The 24,079-nt window shown below is 39.3% G+C and overlaps 1 protein-coding gene across 6 annotated transcripts in view; it reads right to left on the bottom strand.

Moving 5' to 3' along the window:
* Positions 1-322: 322 nt before the first annotated feature.
* XKR4 (XK related 4) overlaps positions 323-24,079 on the bottom strand; it is a 423,291-nt gene continuing 399,534 nt past the window's right edge. Inside the window, exons 3-5 of one of the 6 annotated variants that reach the window (XR_011543064.1) lie at positions 14,709-18,208; positions 14,126-14,206; positions 323-8,127 (exon numbers count right to left, since the gene is read on the bottom strand). Coding sequence is in view for 1 of the 6 variants with exons in the window: in XM_070630604.1 (XP_070486705.1) it covers positions 17,262-18,208 (947 nt within the window). In the remaining 5 variants the exon portion in view is untranslated. Of the gene's footprint in view, positions 18,209-24,079 lie in introns of all 6 variants that reach the window. The other 5 variants (XR_011543065.1, XR_011543063.1, XR_011543062.1 and 2 more) reach the window with 5 other exon arrangements.

Consider the following 24,079-nt stretch of genomic DNA (forward strand, 5'->3'; position numbering starts at 1 on the left):
GTACCTTGTGTTGCAGTAAAATAAAAAAAAAAGCTACAAAATCCAAATATATAAAATTTCAAGTTTTCTCTTTTTTTTAAAGTTTTACAAGAAAAATCATGTAACCAAGGAAATTTGTTCATTATGAAGCATTACTTTCCACTTCATTTCATCACAAATTGCAACTTACTTAACAGACCAAAATAACTATGGTACTGTAGACATCAAATACTCCACACACTGTGCTTTCACTAGAGCATGTGGGACCGCGCCCGGGGACGGCGGCTCCAGCCAAAAGAGACACTCTTACAATCCGAACGCTAAAGGAATGTTTGGATACATGGAGTTTGAATATATATATTTACAGGAAAGAACAAAATTTCATAACTAGTTTAATTCTTCATTTCAAATAAAATTCCAAATACATTTGTACAATGTTTACAAAGTAAAAGCACAAGAACTGCCAAGGTTATCATTCGGGTCCAGGCACTGTGCTAGTACTGGGGGAAATGTCTACACTGCTCCCTAAACACACACGTGGGGTCTCTCAGACCTTATTTCTGTCGTGGTCACGGAGAGAGCAGCACAGGAATGGCAATTTCGCACAATCAGAATATCATGCAGAGCGTTGACAAGAGGGAACTGAGAAATGATCGGTCCATTCTCTTCAGTTTGCTGTTCATCTGCCACTTGTTACATTTTCTTTTCAGAGTTAGATTTAAAACAGAGAAAAAAAATTGAACAGGGAAAGGAGCACAAAATGTTTAAGGCAAATTAAACAAATATAGAGCAGCTTCTCTTGGTGTTGAGTGGAAATGAGGATTTTACCCCAAATTGAGCTTAGAAACAAACAAACAAAATGAAGTACAACCTCCTGAGGTTGGGTTGCTTATGTCACATACAAATTTTTGAGAATTGCTTTGCACCAAATATCCTTTTGAAATTTTAAGTGAAGAGTTTGTTGGTTACAAAGTGCATGATTTCATGTTTCTAAATAAAACAACAGTAGTGAGGTAGTTAGATGTGAAACTTACTTAAAGTAGCTAGAGAATGAAGAACAAATGTCAGAAGCAAAAATCTTTGCCATTTGGAAGCAGGTTTATTTGTGCCACGGTTTAATGCTGAGCAAAATGCTCCTATTTTTCTATTAGATATTATTAATTAAAACAGAATATTAGTGGTAGTAATATTTGTTTCCAATATTCTTGGTAGAGCGTCAGTACAGATGAATTCTGTAGCCCCAGTAATTTTGCTGGTAACTCATGCTTTCACCATTTCTCCATTGAAGCTGTGACATAAAATGGCATTAATTATCGTTACTAGAAACTTCCGGTCAAAACTGTGAAAAGAATTTAGCAAAATCTGAGAAAAGAATCAATAGGAAGGATGCTTCTGCCCTTACGTTTACAATGTTTTTGTAAATTTAATGCACTATTTGGTTTCAAAGAGGGAGGTAACCTCTTGCTCAGTGGTTGCCCTCCTGTTCTGAGAATGGGAAAAATCGAATTGTATATCCTTCATCATCTCTCTCTCTAGTTTACTGAGCTGTGTGGTAACTGAGAAGAAAAGCAGAAACAATTTGATAGAGGCGAGGATCTCACCGAAGGTCCTCTCTCTTCCTGCCTGCCCCCTTTACTAAAGAGGGACCTTCAATAAACAATTAATCAAAAGCTTCATTTTTCAGCCATCTCACACCATCTAGATATGAAAAAAGCTTTGTGATAATAATATGTCAGGGATAAGAATGGATATAAAAGAGTTGGGAGACATTCCTTCTGAGCAAAAGAGAATTTTCCACGTGTTTTCTACGGTTTGTTTATGGGATAGAATGTTACCTGGAAGTAGCCATGAAAGTTGACAACTACATTTAGAAAGCATCACGTATGGGATGATTACGTAACGACTGATCCACAGCAGTATAGTCACATTTATCTTTCAGAAAAATTACTTTTCTAACAGAGTCTCTTATTTTCAAGGAGGACTCTGGAGAGTTTCACATGGGCTGGAAAACCTTAAAAAGGGTAAAATGTTTTGGACATCGAAATCTCCTTTTCTCCACTAAAAGATGTATCGGTTGTATCTAATAACATGTTACTTCCACTTATTTCTTCATCTAGAATTTAGATTCTACCGTCTCAAAGAATTGCCCAGCTCTAACAGTTTGAGGCTCTGTTTCATACCTTTGTGGTAAAATCTTCCAAGGACGTATTTTCCCCGCTGTCCTCCTCTCTTAGCCAGCCCATCTGAAGAGCGGCCCCCCCCTCCTTATCACCAGGCCCTTGGATCTAGACCAGTCAACTGCAGTTTTTCTTGTGCGAAAACAAAGGAAAGACAGATATTTCCCTCCAGAGCAACAAGGATATTCTGCCACATGAATATGTTGGAAAAGTATTGATGATAGGAACTTGAAAAAAAAACTAGAGAAGTCCAAATTATTTTGACTCCCTTACTATACTCATTTTGAGTATATATAAAAAAAGAGATACTTAGCTTAAGTCTGTTGTGGCAACATAAATATTTTTTAATGGATCGGATAATTGCCTAGGTTAAGTTCATGCTTCAGAAAGCTTAATACCATGCATTAGAAATGTTTAACCAATCTGAAATTTTAAGCCTTTGATGTACCACTGGCAACTAGATTTTAGAATCCAGAAGAGATTACGTTGAATATATATGTTATGTCAGCTCCAGGCACAACATGATTTTAAACCTACTTATCAAAAGAAACTTTCTGAAAGCCTATTTCATATTTTTAAGAGCATGCAAATTTTTCTGCAAAGGAATTATTAAATAAGGGCACAATGATAATATTTATGTACAACTTTGCCTCATGAAATTAAGTGATGATTAAACCATTATCTGCATTGTTAGTATAGTTTCATGGGTGTCTTCCTACTTACAACATTGTCTCTATGAAGCAAAAATGACAATCATGTTATTTAGCACTAGTTCTTATGAGAACTAAATGTTTAAGTAAGAGAAAACATGTTACTTTGAGGGGAAGTTGTACAGGACATTCTCTGTGGTTGTTTACCCACCATCTCTTTTGTCCCTTAGTAGGTACTCATATCGATGCACATATGAGTATACATGCATATCAATATATAGCTGAAGCTCATGTGTAACTGCTTCTCTGAAATATTTAAAATATATTTATCATCTGAAAATGAATCAACTCAGAAGTTCCAGGCAGAAATAAGGCTTTACATTCTTTTATTAGTCTGTAAAGGGAGAGATGTGTCAGCTTAGAGATGAAAAAGAATCTCATTGTAAACAACATAAAATCTATCTCCATAGTATCTATTAAAAATTTTCCCTCCTGGTGGTGGGTTTCGGAACACCCCCAGGTAGTCATTGGTACTGGACTTGGGTCTCAGGCTGGAAAACGTAGCTTAGAATCAGGCATGCAAACTTCTTAGGCATCAGAAAGAGCCAAGTTTTCTGGATACATTTAATAAATATTTAGTAAAATTCAGTTTGGCTAAGAAGAAAACCGCCATTGTATATCAAGCTTCTCAATGTTTATATGAATGGACTTAATTTTCTTATTAAAAAGCTGATAATTTAAAAAAAGTTCTAGGGGCTGCCCCGGTGGCACAGCGGTTAAGTTTGCACGTCTGCTTCGGGGCCGGGGTTCGCTGGTTTGGATCCCTGGTGTGGACACGACACCGCTTATCAAGCCATGCTGTGGCAGGCATCCCACGTATAAAGCAGAGGAAGATGGGCACAGATGTTAGCTCAGGGTCAGTCTTCCTCAGCAAAAAGAGGGAGATTGGCAGCAGTTAGCTCAGGGCTAATCTTCCTCAAAAAAAAAAATAAAAGCTCTAAATAGACCTTTGAAGAACAAGTTTCTCTTTTATTAAGTGGTCAAGAATAATCATATTCTTTTCTTGGTGAGTTATTGCTGTTTTGTTACTAAGCTGCCTCCACCTCCACCCCAACAGCCTATTCCCGGGCTGCACACACTTGTCCTTCATGCCAACACCACTTATCAAGTGTCACAGCACGTTACCAACTCTAATTATCTTCACGACACCCCTATGAGGTAGGTAGATCAATAGTATCTCTCTTTTACATATGGGAAAAATGAGGCTGAGGATGAGGCTCTGAGGATGAGGACGCCAGGGTGCTCAGGGGCACCTGTGTTTCCATCACCAGACCACGCCCTCCACGTTCTTGTCTCCAGAAAGGAATATATTCCATAGTGTAAAAGGATACTGCTTCATACACTATATTTAAGTGTATTTAAAACAGTCAATATATTCAACACAGGGACTTTTGGTTTTCTACTAAACCACAAATTCTATTCAATTATCACATGATAAAAGATAACTGAAAAAAAAATGTCTAATGTTTTTGTAGTTGCCAATTGATTGTCGCCTCTTTGTTGCCAATTCACCTAAACATTGAACCAAACATCCTGTCAATAACAGGAGGGTAAAAAGATTTGGAAAAGGATTTCGTGAAATAAAAATTTCAAGGAAAAAGAAAAGCAAAGCCAAATTGGATCGGTATGCGCATGTGTGCCTGGAAGCAGCAGCTCAGTGTCCTGGAGACTTTCCCCGTGCGTGACTAGCAAACAGGGTCTACCCTGCAAAGGAACATTTACAAAACACAATTAGCACAGAGCAATGACACCTGGTGGCTGGAGGCTCTTGTCACACAGGTGGTGTCTCCATTTGATTTTGGGGAAACCTGCATCTGATGGGAGGAGGCATCTGACTAGGAAGGGGCTTGCCTACCCCATAAAGCCGTTCTAACTTGCACTAAACGGAGAATTTGACACAACTGAAACACTTCCTAAGAACGTACACAGCACTTAGATTTCCTCCGGAAACCCTCTCATGATCTTTGCATAGCTGAATACCTTCCAGCGCTCTGCGCGCTTGCTCACAGGCAATGCCTCAGAGCAAGTCCACAACACAGGTGCACTTAAAAGAAAATTGGTCTGATTAGCTTGCCTGTTTTTCTGCCCAGCTTCTGAACAGTAAACGAGGCAAGCACACAATTCGAGGAATTACACACACCCCCAATCCAGAGCCAAATCAGATGAAACAAGGAAGAAATGACCCACATAGCCACAAACACAAGAGTTGTATGAATATCTCCAACTTCCCTCCGGAAAGTGACTTTCCATTTGAGGTCATCTTTTTCTTTTTTTCTGTGACTACAAAGAAAACATTACTCTTCCAATATGCTGTAACCAGTTAGTCCTTGGCAATCGGAATGACATGAACAAACCAAACAAAAAACTTTTGTATTTTTTTAATTTGGAAAAAATAGCTTTTACTTCTATTGACACCATAAAATTTACCATGAAATAATTGCATCAAGCAGTTTAAACTACTTTTATGCTTAAAAGCTTAAGAAATCCTTAAAATTAAAACTTTCATTGAAGAATAAAAAGTTAACAAATTTGTAATTCCCTTGAACGGTTCCATCAAGTAGACTTTGTAAATGATTGAGAGTATGTGAAGACCAGAGGGGCAATTATAAAATTACAGAAGATGAAAAGGGCTGAATAAAAAGGTTCCTTGCCAGGAGGGGGCCAAGTGGCAGGCTCCTAGGACTGCTGCTCTGAAGGATGTCTGGGCTGCAGACACGTCTGAACACACCCAGGACGGCCTGGCCTCCCAAACCTCTTCCATTCACGCGTTTACTGAAAGTAAATAAAAATCAAATAGCATTTGCTCTGCATTATTTATTTCTCTTTGCACAACAAAGAGATTTTTAGCAGCAGAATATCATTAGCAATAGATTACTGCACAAGAAAGTTAAATTCCATTACCTACAACACCTGAGCATTTTCTGTCTGTCCAGACAATGCGAGACAGCCAGATGAGAAACTGTATGATTCAAACATCTGGATTTTCCCAAATATCCAGATATTTGACATCACAGAGACCAAATTTACTTTGTGAGTGACCTACTTCTTCACTTTTCATTGAGATATTGGCATTCATGCTGACAATCTTCAGTTTTTAATAATGTCATAGTTCGCTTTAGTGAAGATGGTTCAGCAATCATCTGGAAAATTCTGATGTTGAAAGCCCCCAAATGAAAAGAAACTTAGTCATGAGGAAAAATCAGAGCTTTAGGACTATCAATGGTCTACTGGTTTTGTCTACACTGGAAAATTGCTTAACTGCCCACTTTTTTTCACTTTCATTATTCTGAAAATCATTCACACAGAATTATTTTTCCAATTTGGGGATAGATACACAGACGAGGTGATGGAAGAATCAAGATCCAAAATATGTTTAAATGATTCAGCTAATACTTGTAAACCTGGTTTAGTGAATTTAAACACAGAGGCTCTTGGGATGTCGTGTTGTATTTACAATGGGACGATGAGTAAGGCCATGGTAACCCTGAATCTCATTGTTGTTAAAATGTGTGTGTGGGGGAGGTCAATGGTTCATGTTCTACAAGCAAGAGTACGTTCAACACCTGAAAATAGCTCATCCTGTAATCCATCAGGAGCTCTTGGCATGCAGAGCGCGCTAGCAGCGTAGGGGCTGATGACCAATGAGAACTGTTCCCTTGAGGACAGTGTCAGTTTCAGACGTGAAGCTACTGACATCTCCTCTATCTTCCCACCTCAGTCATGCCCTGGCCTTTCACGAGTGGACGCATCTATTGCCATTGCTCCAGAATGGTAGGGGAGACCTTGAACCTCTGTTCTATAAAAAAGCAAATATTCCTGGCAAGCCACTGACAGGTTTCCCGTCACACCTGCACCTCTACATTAATAAAACCTCCTGTCCCAATACCACTTACAGTCACTCTTATGCATGAACCTTGTTTAAGAGGACCGTTTATTGCTCTGTGGCCCACAGTCAAGCAACTCATTGTACATTACAAAGTACGTTTGTGCCTATTTTGCTTTTGGAGCTCAGGAAATTAGCATTTTCTTCAACTTAGTTTTCATTGCCTTGCAATTGAAAATAAGTCACATGGTGGCAGGCCACTTTTTTTTTACCATTAAATTTCGGTTCCTGTGCCAAGAAATAGTTCTGAAAAACAACTTGCCGGAATCAGTGACGCAGCACCATACTGCATCTGTAACTGGGACAATTGCTCAGGAGCTCTGGGTACATCTTGGAGCTAATCCCCAAGATGATCACTTAGGACAGAGAAATATCTTCAAAACACAAGAACAATGATCCCTGCTCCTGCTTCCTATTTTGCTGTTGGATTGCTCATGGGATAAATCTGCTGACTTTCACTCATTCATCTAGGGTTCACTCCTAAAACTGTTATACCGAAGGGTTAGACAGACAACTTTACAAGAACATATGGATGCCCAACTCTCTTGGACACTCTGAAACTACGGTCTGCCGTATATCATTCTTACCTTGCAACTCAAACCTTTATTTAAAAACAGAGAAGCAAGTGGGAAAAAGCATGATTTTAATTATGAGACTACTTGTTTGCTTTTAGGTGAACATTTAGGCATTAAGAATGTCAGATTGGTGATCTTAGAGCTTGTAACCAAGGACTTAGCGAGTCTGAGAAATAACAGGAGAGCCGCTTCTAAATATAAATGTGTCTCAGTTTGAAAGTGGCAATGTCACACCTAGGAGGCAGGAATCCAATTATTCAATAGCTACACCCATGCAGATTTTAACTCTAAAATTGGTTATTACAATGCTGACAATGGTACTCTCAAGAAATGAAGTAAAGTCAGCAACTGTACTCAGACAGATCAATCATTAAAGAGATGACAGTGACATTTGTTCATTTCCAAACACAAGTAGGTTTATATCCATTGAAAGCGAATCTCCAGGACCAGTACCCATTCTCTGAGCTATGCAAGACCTCAGGAATCCATCGACTTTTTTTCTTTCTTTCAATGCAGTGCTTACAGGCAAAAACAAACAAAGCGGATGAATATTCATAGCATGAATGATGAGGAAGCAGGTAGCACGAATTCATTAGTGCCCTGCTTCACAGAGGTCTTTCTCTTCAGGCCTGGGCACGTCCCGGCTGACACTGAAAGCGTGCTCCTTTCCACTAACTGATTCATTTTCCTTTGCTGTAACTTGGCTACAATATTACAAGTCAAGAATTTGCAAGATTAAAGGGTCTGTTGAATTAATTAACGCAAATCACCTTCAGTTAAGCTTGACAAGTTCCAAGACGTTTCTGTAAAAAAGAAGGGAATCGATAGCATCAGCAATATGCAGCTTTGTGACAGTCGAGGCTGGAATTTCTGAACGTGACTGGCTTGCTCCCCTTCCCCTCTCTTGAGGTAGGAGAGATTTCTTTCTTTTCACAGAGCACCAAGTGTCTGATTCAGACAAGGCTTTCCAAACATACTTCAGAGATCCATTTCCTTTTCTGTGTACAATACGTTAGAAAGGTTAATAAGGGAAATTAAAGACTTTAGTAGTTCTTTGAAAGGAGGATATAAAATAACAATCCTTGGACTAGCAGGCAGATCTGCTTTGGTTTTGGGATAATGTGCTATTGCTCCCAATTTTAATAAAGTAAGAATTCACAGTGGGGCCAATTGCAAGCTACAGGTCCAGGGTTAATTGTAAGTTAATATGTCCAGCACACTCAAACGCAAGTGTTCATTTTCCAGAATCATAATGGATTGAAATACTGGTGTTGATTAAGACATGTTCTACTGGTTTGTAATCAAAATAGGAATTTCTTACGGTGATAGAAACCCGAAATATACCTTCAACACACTCAGGGGTGTTTTAGGACTTACTGATAAATGAATTAATTTGAAATAACTGAGAGCGTTGATTTGCTACAACTCCATACCAGAATACCACTAGAACAGTTAAGTTAAATTAGCTTAAACACAACATCTCCATTTGTTAATATTTGTAGTATTTAAATGAAGTAAGAATTTGATTACTTCCATTTTAATGCAAATCAAGCAATAGAGAGAGGAGAGCGGCCACGAGCTTAATTTGGTAGGTGGAAGTATAATAAAAACATGAAACCTTACATTTTCTGAAATTCTAATAACAGAGTAGATGACAGGCTTCAATAATAACACAAAAGAAAATTTTGCGTTGGTACTGTGCTGGTAATATTTGCTTATCAATTTGACTATTTCGATTTGATGTTGATCTGTTTTGTTAAATGTGATCTTGCTCTGCAAACATCCTACCAGTAACTATATTCTTCTTATCTGGTGCAATGGCTAAAACAGCAGTAATCATGGCAACGAACCGTTAACGTGGCATGAACCTAGAAATCCTCAGACCTGGCATCATTTTTAGGTCAACTGTTTTATTGATGCTTGATGGAACTCACCAAGGAATTCTTTGAATTGTTCTGTACTTGTAAAAATTAATAAGCTTTTTTCTCTGTTTTTACTCCATAGAGGACCAATGGGTTTAAACATTCCTGGACCAGAATTATTTCAGGTAGAGAAAATTAGTTAAGCAAGTTAATAATTACCTTTAAACAGTCCTACATTCCTTACATCATGGGAAGCCAATTACTCTGAGCCATATTGCAGGAGAGCTTGGGTTGGGTATAATGCCAGCATGAGCATCCATACCAGGCGAGTCGGGCCGTCCTGACTCCTGAGGGTCACACAGCACAGTGCCGCCCTTCTGGGCATCAGCAGTATGGCTTTAGAACAACCTCTCATGTTGGAATAACTGAGGTTTATGTCTGGAAATTTGTGATTCCTAAATAACTAGCATGCTGGAGACGTATCTTATGTGATAATGAAGGATGTTTCCTGAATCAGAGAACTAGCCTATTAGAAAATTCTTCAGATATTTTAGATGCATCCCAATTTCATGCCCTTTCTTTTTTTTTTTTTTTTTTTTTTTTAAATATTTTATTTTTTCCTTTTTCTCCCCAAAGCCCCCCAGTACATAGTTGTATATTCTTCGTTGTGGGTCCTTCTAGTTGTAGCATGTGGGACGCTGCCTCAGCGTGGTTTGATGAGCAGTGCCATGTCCGTGCCCAGGATTCGAACCAACGAAACACTGGGCCGCCTGCAGCGGAGTGCACAGACTTAACCACTCGGCCACGGGGCCAGCCCCTCATGCCCTTTCTTAAAAGACATTCTCAGGAATATCTCCAAAATTTACTCAGAGGTGATTGTTTTGAGTTAAAGCCTATGTGCCAAAAGAGTATTTTAATTTTTTTGTTGCTTTGTGACCTTGATTTAAAAATATCTGGTGTTGGAGAGGCATAAGAACAAATTAAAACATTGCTTTTCTCTTTATAGGTAGTCTTCCATTGTTGATTTATATTTATGTCATTGCCTTTTGTTTGTCATTGTGTGTGGCAATTGTGTATTGTGAGGTTAACATAACACAATCTTGGGAAAGCTTATGTTTATTACTCTAGTATAGAATTAAAGATTGATATTAAAAAGAGAAGCAGTGTAGCAGAGCAGAAGAGTTAGAGTTGAAGTCAGGAGACTCTTATTCTGCTACTAATAACCAAAGTGTGAGCGGCTGGAATGTGGGTTCCTCTTGCACTTGGCTGTGTGTTGCCCCCCAATACTCGCCATATAGATCATGCCTATGGAATGAACGACTGAAGGAATCCTGATTACAAAAATGGCCTGATCTTTTTGGATCTCCGTTGTCTCATCTATAAAAGAAGTGTGCTGAAGTAACACTTGGATCTCTTTTAGATGCTATTTTCTATAAAAATTAGTGACTTCTAATGTAACATAACTTCATAAAGATCTGCTTAAAGCTTATTAAAGCAAGAAGATAGATGACTGCTCTTATTTTTAATATGTTAAATTCCGATTGACCACTGCATATCTTTTTAAAATTAACCCCAGCGTTGAGGAAATTTTTGGTTTATTATTGGCTACCTTTTTAGCATCAATTCAAACAACAACACACACAGCTTACTATATGTCATTGAATGGTTACAACTCTGTCATCCTGTAGACCTCAGACAGATTACATCCAAGGTGAGGAGGGAAAGGATACATCAATTATTTTATAATCAATTCAACAAATATTTGGCAAATATTTGCTATATTCTTTGCATCTAAACTTTCCATCTAAAATAACGTTCCTAGATTTATATGATGGGCAAAGCTAGTGGGATAATAATCCTCTTAAATAAAATTTAGGGAAAAATTATGGCAATGGAATAGAAGAATGTCACTGCAAACATTTGTTGATCTGTCTTTCTTTCCTTTCTCTCTTTCTTTCTTTTTTTTGGTCACAGTATCAAAGTAAGTAGTGGGGTTGAGGTATTTTTCAGTCTGTCTACTTTGACGACAGTAGCGTACATGTATTGAACACAAGAGAAGAGCCATTGGGTTAATTTCCAATTATCACTACGTTAGTGTATCATAGGGTCATGGAGGGGTACAGCTGTCTGAAATGAAAATGTAGCATTTATCTGCCTACTATGAATTAGGGTGTTGAAGTAAAATTCAGTTACGGGTGATACAGGCTTCCACTTCTCATCACTGACTTTTTAATTTTTAACTTTTCATTTTGAAAGACATATTTGACTTTTAAACAAAATTTTCTTTGAAACATTTGATCGTCAGACCACACTTTTTTTCTCCTGGAAGCTTGCCAAATCAGGAACAGATTTTGTTGGGAAAACATTCTTTGGTCTTCTAGAAGGATTTGCAGTTGTTAAAAGTTGTTACAAGTTGTGTTCAACTCTTAGCTCCACTGTTTCCTAGCTGTGAGACCCCTGGCAATTTGTTTAACATCTTGGAGTTTAACTTTTGTCATCTGTAAATGGTACTTAACTCACGGACAGTTTTGAGGATTAAATGAGATCACAGAGATGAAGCTTTTTAGCACAGCACTGGGCACACGATAGGCTCACCATGACGGTAAGCTACTATCAATATAGGGAACTGAAATGCAAGAAAACCAAAGGGGAAAAGACATAACCACAGCAAAAATTTGACTTGGTCAGTGTTTCTGACTTACATTATGTCAGTGTATCATGAAAATATTTCAGCAAAATGATTAAACATTTCAGGGACATTAAACCATCTCTTATTTAGCAGAACACAGGCCACAAAAGGTTGAAGTTTCACATTTCTGGGTAGATCATTGCCTGCAATATAACAAAAATCTGATTTTTTTTTCTTGTGGAATCTAGAGAAAGAGCTTCAGATGGATGGTGAAACAACATGATGCCTCAGAGACTCCGGGGAGAGTTTCTGAACCCCTCATTTCTGTGGGCAAATGGCTGTCTGCCACTTCTTCCATTTGGCTTTCTGCTGTGAGCTCAGGCTGTGTGCCTGCTAGCCTAATTGCTACAATTAGCAAAATTAAATGGCTCATTGTGTTTTTATACAATTCCACCCACATTTTGCAGAGTTTTACTTTTGAATGAGTAATTAGACTGTTGAGGTTGTTGATCACAGGCACATATTGAGTCTTTCCACATGCTCATTTTTAGGAAAGCCACTGGACAAGACATATGTCCGTAGAGGGAACTCTGTAGTGGACAGTGGAGCCTGCCTGAGTGAGGAGAGAGATGCAACCCTGCTGTTAAGATCATTTCACAGCCTGATACAGGGCCAGGGAGTAAGGGGGAGGGTGATAGAGGGAAATGGCCCATCCTTAGCCATTTTGAAATGCTCTAGCTTCAGATGGGGCGAAGGGGTGTTAGGAGCCACAAGCTGGCCGAAGCAATCATTTTGATTGTTCTCAAAGGTAACATTGGATTGCTGAAGATAAATGAACATGAGTTGATCTGCATCCATCACTGAAATTATAGAAACAACCACCTCAGTCCTGTTGTGTTTTCACCATGCATTTCAACATCCTCTGAGCTATATTTCTGAAAGACGGCTGGAGCTATTTTTACAAAGTCTTTAAGGAATTCTCCTTAGAAACATAGAAATGTGGGCATTGCATCCGAGTTTTATACGGAAACAGTAACGGCTAATGGAAAGATGTGTGAGAATGCAGGGGAGCACGTATTTAGTCTAGAAAATGGTTCATTAGAAAAAAATCTCTAGATTCTTTTCCAAACATTGTGTCAGAACTTGTTTCCACTCAACGGCATTTGGTACATTTAAAGGCAGATTTGTAACCTTACACAATCCTGGTAAGGATACCAGAGGTTTTCTTTGCTCAATTCACTTGGTTCAGAGAAAGAAACTTCGAAATGATTCAAAACTCTTCTATTTAGCTGCTTAAAAGATGAGATCCTTTAGGAGTAATAAAGCTCATTCAAACTAAAAGGGCTAAATTATACGTAGGTATTTCCAACTGAATTCATAAGTTTGTTGACGTCTTATAGACAGGGATTGTAAGCCTGGGCTGATGTTGAAAAAGAAGTAGGAAAAAACTTTTTATCTAAATTTCATGTGTCAATAACATCCCAATTTATATGCATGAAAGGGCAGTATATACTTTATCCTTTTCATCTCTGTTACTTTAGGTGTGTGTGTGTATATATATATATATATATCTCTCCATACACATATATAATATACATAATACAATATATATATGACATACACACATATATATGATATTTAAAAAAACCAGTCATTGAGATTTCAATTATTTCCATTCACTTTTAATTGGTCAGTGCTGTCGCTTCATTTATTCATAGAGCAAGATAAATTGAGCATTTAGAAATTAAGTAGAAATACTTCATTATACTTTTGTCTTCATATTATCTTTGCATTGTTTCTCTTGCTAATACTTGAATTGCATATTCTTGCCATGTCAGTAGGAGAATTTATTTTATTGACTGGGTTCACAGCATTGTCATAAGTGAGTAGTAACTGAGTGTCTGCAAAGTCAATGTTACTGAACTAGACAGAACATAGTTAAGTAGGACAATGTAAATGTAGACAGAACATAGTTAAGTAGGACAATATAAATGTGAGAAAAGAATTTAAAGGACATAGTCATTTTGGGGGACCAAACTTTGACTTACACGGAAAAATTCTTTTCTTCCACACAAATACTTAGTCTCGGTATGTTAAGACATATATGTTCCTTAATCTTAAATATGGTTGCATTTAGAAATGCTAATTTGAAAGTAAAAAAAAATTACAATATTTTCTTTTAGAAAATTTCGTGGTCCTACGCAAAAAGGGAGGACAAGGGCAGATCCCCCTTAAAGAATTAATAGACTCAGACACAGGAAGGTGGAGCCCACAGACAAAGAATCCAGCATTTCCAGTTTGTGTGCTAACCTTAGTTTGCTCCTGTTAGATTCTCCAGTTACTGTCTGTGGAGGGTTCAAAGGCAGACTGAAAATGAAATCCTCGGAAGAACTAAAATATAAATACAAAAATCAAACTTTGTTCCTCTGTACATTGACAATGTCTCTTTAAATCCTAATACTTTAAACTCTCTGTTATCTGTGTATCTAGAAACTAATAAAAGTTCTTATCACCACACAATCTGATGGCAGTGCAGTGCTTTCTGAATCATGGCAGCAAGATTAAGTCATAATTTTCCTCGGAAGTTAATTTTTTCGTTCTTGTAATCTTGAGAAAGTTTGTAATTTATAACATAGTGGAGATATTATTTCCTTAGCAAGAATTTTTGACTAACTAAAACATCATAATCTTCAAGTATGTTGGATAACAGAGTATTTACAGTATTTGGGAAATCACTGAAAAATTCAAACTTCTAACACTTTCCTGGCTGCATTCTCGTCTCTACGACAAATTATTTTTTATTCACATACATTATTTTTTATTCACATAGCACTCATTTAGACTCTTAACATGTTAAATGAGGGATCGAGTTGAGAAATAATTTAGGACTTACATGATTGAAGAGTGATGGGGCCTTTTGGGTTTGTGCTGATTGACACTATTATACTGTAACCTGTTATTTATTCATGGAATCAAAGACATAGTTCAGTTGAGCAATTCAGTTTCCAAAGATCATCAATTAAAAGTTGTCTTGGAAATAATGAAGCTAATAACTCACGGTTCTGCATAAGAGTGAGGAATTTGCCAACATAATCATTTTTTCCTCCTACAAAGGGGATGGAATGTTTTCATCAATTGCTGGCAAGAAGAGCATCTTCCTGGGCCTTTACTGGTGACTAGGCAATCTTTTCACATCTGAACAAAAGACTATTATTTTTTAGTGGAAATCTTGCTTGGAGGGTCAAATCATGGACTACTAGGAAGGTATGTTTACTGGTAAAAATCATCTACCTTTTAAAGATTGCTTTGGGGCTTGTACCAAAAGAAGTCCTAGGTTGAGCCCTCTGTCATTTCCTGTGGATGTCATCACGAGGACAGCAGTCTCTGTATGACACACCCATTATAGGTGATGGTTATAAAACTTGACTATTTTAAGTGAATTGGACAGTCCAAATAACTAAATAACTAAGTTAAACTGACTTTTTTCTTTCTTTTTTCTTTTTTTTTTTTTTAGTGACGACTAATATTTAATATATCAGTTGGGTTAATATAAAACCAGGGAAGGAGGTTAAGACATCTTCCACTGTGGTCAGGTTTGTCATAATGGAAGGATGAAAGTAATCATTTACATCTTTGATTTCCTGGGAAACATTGGCCAGTCTTGACAAGCCCTTTCTAGTTAAGCTGATTCTCTCGTCACCTGATATTCTGATAGCACCCCTGGCCAGGTTCCTGGGGGCACCAACATTGCAAAGTAGGGTGATCTTGCAGGAGACAAATGTTCTCCATCTGCTGAGGCAGGCTGATGGAATTTGTGGACCAGTTTCTGACATCCCAAGTAATTATGATGCTTAAAGTATTTTAAATGATTTCCAGGTCTATAAAAAAAGTGATGATGCCTATATGTATACCCTATATTTTTTATTACAAAAATATTGAAATAATCCATGAGTTATTCCACTCTGCACCAACTATAAAAAAATACTATCAAAGTTTGACCGGCACTTTTAATGCAACAAAAAAGCACCATGACCGAGGACACTGGGAACAGAAAGCGGGGAACGTTTACTTGCTGTACGGAGGTATTTAAAACCCAGAAGCTTGTTGTAAGAGTGTGACTTTACAAATGATTCAAATACAAATCTTAGCTGGATCTAGTGGTAAGCTTTCAATCAGTTCAGGAGGGTTTTCTCATAGCACATTCACTGCATTTGTCTGCTCATACTTACTAAAAAGTGTCCCAAAGCCTCTAAGAGACACATCACTTTGACCTTGGATGGGGGGGTCTGTACACAGTGGAGAACTTGACTGCTCATTCTCACTTTTGCTTTTGTGGAGCTCATGCCACTCATTCTCTGTTGTTCGGCGCTTGCGTGTCAGTCCTGCAGTTGGACGGTGTTTGGCACTAGAAAGTTGTAGCTTGGTGTGTTCTGGAATCGCGCCTGCTGTCATGGCACAGCACCATGGATTCCGCGACCTGAAACATCCAGGTACAGGCGGGTCCTCTCCTGCAGCTCCACCCTTACGTTCCAATGTGAGCTGCACAGGCCGGGAAATCAGATGCTCATTTTGCCTTTATCCCGCCTTCCTCTTTGTGCATTTATTAAATTTTTGCAATTGAATACTCAATCATGATTATCTTTTAATTTACATCACTAAGTTATCGAGCTCCTTGGTCTTGTCAAAAGCCACACGTGCTGCATAGGATTTATGTCATAAAGGATGTTCTCAACTGAAAATTTAAAATAAAAAACAAATCCTGAAATGTGTCAAAAACAACCATTCCATCAATTCTAATAGACGTGTAAACACATCTGAGTTTGCCGTCCGTTGGATGGGCTTTTCACGCACGGTACTGGTTTCCAAATGAGAAAATGGTTTATGAGTTCCTTTCTAAGCAGTACTATTTTTTTTTTTTTCTGGAGTCTTGAGGGATATAGTCTCTCTTTGTTTTTATTTATATTCTTGTGGGAATCAGAGCTTTGCATCAAGAAAAATCACCTAAGCTATTTTGAGAGAGGACTGGTGTCGTGTGTGTGAGTGTGTGTGTACATTTGTGTATGTGCGTGTATGACTGAATATATTTTTATGCAAAGATCAGTTAATTCCATCAAAACACCCTATTGATTGGAGGCAACATTTTCCATAATAATAGTACCCTCTGGTGGATGCGCTGAAAGACCGCGCAGGAGGTTGGTAGCAAGAAGGAGTCCTAGTAAGCTGGCATGTTCCCTTCAGGTGGAGCAGGAGACTCTCGGGGCTGCTGTTTTGAAAGGAGACCAGCCGCAGGCAGTCAACTGATGGAGGGTCAGACAATAATCATGACAATGGTCAGACTAAGAACATTAGAGCTCGTTGCCCTACTCTAGGATGAAGTTTCCTTATTGCCACAGCCCTGCTGTCACCCCTTCATCTGGAGGTTGTGGCTCCTCCAAATCCTCTTGTTTTATAAAGTGGTTTCATACTCCAAACGCTCCTGAATAAGGGCATCATCTTTGTACTGCAGCCTTGGAGGAGACGGGGAACATTCAAAGGCTAAAATGGCCTTTCGGAGGCTTCGGTCCAAAACATGTCTCTCCCATGCTGGGTACCTATTCCTGAACAGGTCAATTTTAATGACAGATTCTTCAATCCGTGGTGGGCGAGATGATGGAGTGGATGGGGCAGTGGGCCTCACCTGAAAGACAGGTACACAACCATCTCGCTCTGCAAATTTCTGGTCGCGGTCGCTGACAACACTGCGGTTGTTGGAGATGGACCGTAGAGTGCTCGTGGCCACTTCTGGAGGCAGAGTGAAGGCAGCGACCGGGTCCTCACAAGCACAGCTTGGTGACTGCCCAAATCTGGGTCCATTGGGGTGAAAGAAGGCATAATACATCAGCATAAAAACAACGCCAGTTAAAAAGCTGCTGAACACCACGCACAACGCTGGGATGGCAAATGCATCTGCAATCTGGGGAGCCTTGTAGAGGTACCAGAGGGCACTCAAGGCTGTATTTTCCAGAAGGATGACAAAATAGTAAATGAAGAGCCTGCAGCGTGTCCTGCCTTCCTTGACGTTGAACCAGCTGAAGATGTAGATGATCCCCACCACCATGTCGAAGACAATCTCTTCCCATTTGGTGATACAGAATTCTGTCTCACAGTGGACGATCCAGAAGGTCATGATGCACCAGTGAAGGACGATGAAGATCCCAAAGTACAGCTGGAAAACCGAGGCAAAGAGGGCGAAGGTGATGACCCTGGCAGCGATGGTGAAGAAGTGCCAGCAGAACTGGATGACAACGGCCATGTAGCTGATGGGCTTCTTGTCATCTCGAGAGTCCCGGAGGGCCTTCTGGTAAGAGGCCAAGGCCCAAGCCAAAGACACGAGGGAGGCTGCTGCTGTGAAACCTACAAAGGCAAACAGGAAGACATTCTGTCAAAAATGAGATGCAGTGTTGTCTCCTGAAAATAAGTCACGTGGAGCTGGGGACTTGACATAGCTAGCTTTGATCCCAGCAAAGCTCTTAATTTCTTTAAGTTTTAGCTGGACTAAACACTTAGATGGAGCTCCTACTATCTGTCCTCTATGGGGCCCCAACCATATGGAGAAGTCATGAAGCTAATGAGAATGCTCCTCAAAATCATCATGGGGTGTGGGATCTGGAAACAGAGTGGGGTTTAGCTTTCTGTGTATTTAGTGTAAGTAAACCAAGGAAGTAGCTCTGTGTAGTGGGAATGTAACTGTGGCCTGGAGGTTGACAGAACTGGGTTGCTGTTTGCACTTTGCCGATTACTATCTGCATGACTTGGGATGATCATTTAAACTGGGGTCCTCGTTTATAAAGTGGCTGATCTCTGGGCTCTCTTTCAGCGTTGAGACGCTGTGATTGGAAGGGGTCAGTAATCACAGGAAACTTGAGGGGCTAGCTGGTTTACCTTTCTACTTCTAAACAAGAATAAATGTAGGTCGTTCACAGAAAAAGGTTTATTCTTTCTTAAAAATAAGAAAAGGAGACCACAGAACCTCCTTGGCAATGTTTCCTGTGACAGCTGGTGTGCCCTTTGTCCTAACACAATCTGATACTCTTCCTACAGCTTTTTTCCGCTTAGAAGAAGAAATGTCTGCTCACTGTCATTCAACTCTAACTCTTTTATAAATTAAGGATCATACAGAAATCACTTCTCAAACACTTCTTATCATTTTATGAGCCCCATTTGGTTAGCATTCCTCCTAAAATTATGTTTCCAAATTTTAAAAATTATTTTTATTGGTCTCCTCCACTCTTGGTCCATCTGCTGTGGCTGAAACATCACCTCGATGGTGCAGATGTGGACAGGGCTCACCCCAAACTCACTGGCCTCCTTGAGGAGATAGCTTTTTCAGGGAATTCCACTTTGTCACTGAAACGTTATGTCAAGCTGCATTGTAGCTGGCTTACTTAACGAGCCATACCAAGACTTACCAAGACTAAGCATGGTTCACCAGAATCTACTACCAATCACAACCAGGCCACATTATAGTCTTGCTCCCCCTGTGGAAATAACAGAAGGGAGAATGCCAAAAACTTATGATGGCATCTGTATTTTTCATATTTTGATAGAGAAAAGCTGTCTGTGGTCCTTGAAAAATGAATTAAAAAAAAATGACTCTAGTGGGAAAGAGCTACTCGAATTGATAGAAAAAACATGCAAACTCAACAGTCATTTCTTACACATTTTTCTTGAGTAAGGTGAACTCCAAAAACACAATTACTTATAAAATATTTTCCAACAGACACTTCTCATATCTAATCCCAATCAACTCAGCAGAACATCCACATCTTATACTGGACCTTCAGTTTTTTTCTGTCCAGCACAAGGTGTTTCATGACTGTAACTTTCAGGCAGTTATGGCAAGATTTCTAAGTCAGTGAGATCAGTACACAAAGGAGCTTACATTAATGTAATTTCTACGTGGTGGAAAACACCTACATCAACTATAAAGCAAATTCAGGAGTGAAAAGAGAGGGATGGAAAAAAAGTTAATAAAAAGAAGAAAGAAGGACCAGCTCCGCGGCCGAGTGGTTAAGTTTGCGCACTGGCTTTGGAAGCACAGGGTTTCACCAGTTTGGATCCGGGGCACGGACTTGGCACCGCTCATCAAGCCACGCTGAGGCGGTGTCCCACATAGCACAGTGAGAAGGACCTACAACTAGAATGTACAAGTGTGTACTGGGGGGCTTTGGGGAGAAGAAGGAAGAAAGAAAAGAAAATTGGCAACAGTTGTTAGCTTAGGTGCTAGCCTTTAAAAAAAGAAAAAAATGAAGCAATTATTAGTAAAAAAATAAAAAAAGAGGAAGAAAGTGAGAGGATGGGAAGTAAAAGGTGACAGATGGGAGAATGACTATTTGCATGACATAGTTTAGGATATAAGAACAAAGGGGGTGCCATTTTAGTTTGAACAACTTTATGGGCCATGGAAACCACTCATGACCTCGCTCCTTATTTGTACCATTTGTGATGGCACGGATTGCTTCTCGAACAGACTGTGTTCTCCTTGTGCGTTTAAGCTGTGCACCCAGCGCTGCTCCTCCACTGGAACGCCCCTCCTGTTTTCCCACGCAGGCTGCATTCTTTAGGACTGCGCTTGAGCACAGCGCCACCTTCAGGAAGATGGCTGCATTGTTGGTGGGGCTCCAGCAAAGGGAAGCGCAAGCTGGCTGGATTAGAATAGTGAACGGTCAGGGCTGTCAGATCAGGGTACCAGTTTGCACAGGAAGATGTTATTAAAGGCTGTTTTCCAAAGCAGTGAAAAACAGTAAAAAAAAAAAAAAATTTTACGTACACAACATCATAAAATTATCTTTCGTCACATTTAAAAGAATTGGAAAATTAGCTTAGTCCAAATTCCCCTGTAATCTTCACCCCTTCCATTGTATGTCTTAAAAAAGTAATTCCGCCTGCATTTGACACTCCAGGAACTTGTTAAGACAATATTCCGGCAGTAGAAAAATGAAGATTTTCTGCCAGCTTTGCTTTCTATGTATCTTACAATTTAAGAAGTCTATACCAAGGGAAATTTTATGTCCAACACCGCCACTTCCTTCATAAATTTTCCATTTTAGCAACAATTAGAATTTCCTGTATTCGTTTATTATGATTTTGTTTTTCTTCTGTCTGGCAATTAATTTTTATTAGACCAATATATGTCTGCACAGAAAATATGGGGCTAGTTTAGAATTAGTCCTTATTACAAATTCACACCAGCCATGAAACACTTGGTTCGTTTGCTTTTTACACAAATAATATCAGCTTAGTTGTTCGAAGGCCAAGAGACACTTCTCAGCAAGGCATGGCATTATTACTGGGGTAGAATTCTCTGTAACTTCTGACGCATGGTGGCATGGTGCTGGAACACAGAAATTTAAGTACTCCTTTAACTAGAATGCGTCTTTTAACTTTTTATCTGAAAATAATTTCAAACCTACAGAAAAATTGCAAGTATAAGAATAGTACACGGAATACCTATATGCTATTCACCCAGGTTGCCTTTGGCCTCATTTGATCATTGCCTTCTCTCTTTCTCTCTCTCCCTTTCTCTCTCTGAACCATTTGAGTGTAAACTGCATACATCATGGCTGCTATGGTCTGAATGTTTGCGCTCCCCCCAAATTCATATGTTGAAATCTTACCTCCTAAAAGTGATGGCATTAATAGGTGGGAACTTTGGGGGTTGCTTAAGTTACGGGCGTAGTGTCCTTATGAATGGAATTGGCACCTTATAAAAGAGGCCCCAGAGAGCTCCTCCCTCCCTCCCACCATCTGAGGACACAGCGGGAAGCTGCTGGTGGTGAACCAGGAAGAGGACCCTCATCAGAGGCGTGACCACACTGGCGCCTTGATCTTGGATCTCTGGACTTCCAGCATCCAGAACTGTGAGAAATAAATTTCTGCTGTTTATAAGCTACCAAGTCTGTGGTATTTTGTCATAGCAGCCCAAATGGACCAAGACAATAGCCTTTTGCCCTAAAATATTAAAATGTTAAAATAGATCAGAGCTCAGAAATTATCTAGTGCAACGACCACATTTGACAGAGAAGAGATTCTCACTTTGAGAAGTTAACGGATTTATTTTCCCTCCTTCCCCCTAGTTGTCTCTGATGAAAATTGTCCTTTCACTCCAAAGCTGACCCTCCTGCTTCCTGGAGAAAGGACCCCATCAGCCGTCTCCTCTCTGTGTGTATCCCAGCTCTTTCTCTGCAAGAGCTCCTTCCCTGGGGGGTTATAAACGTGTAATGAGCCTCCTTTCATCCCAAGAAATGCCCTTCACTTGATTTTATCTCTTCTCCTTTATTTCAGACTTGTCTCTTTCCTGTTTTTCCTTCTATTTTTTGTTTCTTGTTTCCCCATTTCACTTTGCTTATCCTTGAGATACTGGCCCTGCTTGGATGCTGCCCTGCTTCTCTTCCCTTCTCAGCCTCTTGCTGAGTGATTCCACGTGCTCCCACTGCTTGAACCATCTCCTCCAACTCAGCAAACACCCATCCCCTACCAGCTGTCTCCAGCTCTGGAGCTGTGTGTCTAACTGTTGACCTGAGACTCCACAGGCCTATAGTCTATGTGTGACGAGGTGCACACGCTCAAACCCCTGGAAGCAATCTGGCCTAGATGACAACATTGGCTTTCTCCTGGAAAGAAGACTTCTTTCTTCTTCCCTTATGCTCCCTGTTGTTAGCGTAATACCCTTCTCAGAATGAGAGGGAACATGAATTTCCAGATCAGTTGCCACAGTTCTAAGAAGACGGTTTTATGTGCAGCTTGACTGAAATACTATTTTGCAAATCCACCCAAATCCAAGTGTCCACAAAGTGTGCCATTTTGGTGCATTGTGTCAGAAAGGGTCTAGAATTTTGAGCTGAAGGCATTTGAGTTCCTGTAATTGCTTATTTGCCTAAAAGCAGAGCCTCCCAAAGGAACTCAGTTGTCATAAATTCTCTCCCTGGGAGCAACTCTAATCTTCTTTTCTGGAAGAGAAGTTGGCACCACAACCAAATAGACATTGTCACAAAACTATCATATCTCCCATCTATTTTCCTGAGTCCTTTATTTTCCCAAAAAGTTATTTGTTTTTCCACAAATGCCCTTACTCCCTCACTTCTAAGAAATGCTTTGTTCTCCCAGAATTGCCCTTCCCCAACCCCTATTAAGATGGTATATAAACTCCAAATTCTAACCACCTCCTTGAATCACATCTCTCTATGAACTCCTATTCGGTACATATGTAATTACATATGTAATTTACATATTTAAATACATAATTACATTGTCTTGCTAATCTGTATTTGGTTGGTTTAATTTGCAGGCCCTCAAATACTGAACATAAGAGGGTAGAGAGTTCAGTTTTTCCCATTGTTTTTGCTTTCTTACTGCCCAGATGTCCAAACAATTGATCTGACTTTGACTAAAACAGTTTAATCACCATAAAGTTTGTATGACAGTTTATTCCATCATTTTGAGCTGATTTTATATATGTACATATCTTTGGATAAGGATTGGTAAGGGATATACACCCTTGGAAATATTATAATCCAAGAATTTTGTTTGTAAACTCTCTAAACTAGGAGGGGGTTACTTGTAACTTCTTAGATTGAATTGTTGTAGACACTCCTTAGTAACTCAGAGACTAGTGTCTCAGAGGAAGACGAAGACATTTGTCCATTTTGAATAAAGATTTTTTTCAGAATAAGTTATGAGACTAATATTATCTCATCTACTAATTAGCGTTTCAAAGGGAACTGACAGAAATCCATATCATGTAGTCCAAGAGAACAACGAAGTTTTGAATTTCTTCCCTCCTCTCTCCGTGCTTCTTGTGGGCGTCTTTTCCCTGTGGGTGTCTCCGTGTCTCTTTCACGTCCTTCTCATCCTTCTTTCTGTCAGTCTCCCCTTCTCCCCTGCTTTGTTTCTTCTTTACCACCCACTCTGTCTTTCTCCTTATTTCCTGCTCCCATTGAACATAAAATGGAATTGAGTTATTTTTTAAAAATAGTTGTATTAATGAAATAATGTTTTGTGTTGCACAAATCTAACCCCACAACTGTTCTTAAAACTCAAATAAACTCAAAATAAGGACGGCAGGTGCTTTCTTTAAGTGTCGACGGTCTGCTGCAGTGACTGTCTCCTGCCTCTCCTCTGAATCCTCTCGCTTTGCTCCAAATCCAGATTTGCTTTCAAGGCTTCCCACAGCTGCCATTAAAAGGACTCACCTACACTAACCTCTGTTTTTCATCTCTGTTTTTC

This window comes from Equus przewalskii, chromosome 8 (genome assembly GCF_037783145.1).
Source record: "Equus przewalskii isolate Varuska chromosome 8, EquPr2, whole genome shotgun sequence".
In the NCBI taxonomy this organism is placed as follows: Eukaryota; Metazoa; Chordata; class Mammalia; order Perissodactyla; family Equidae; genus Equus; species Equus przewalskii.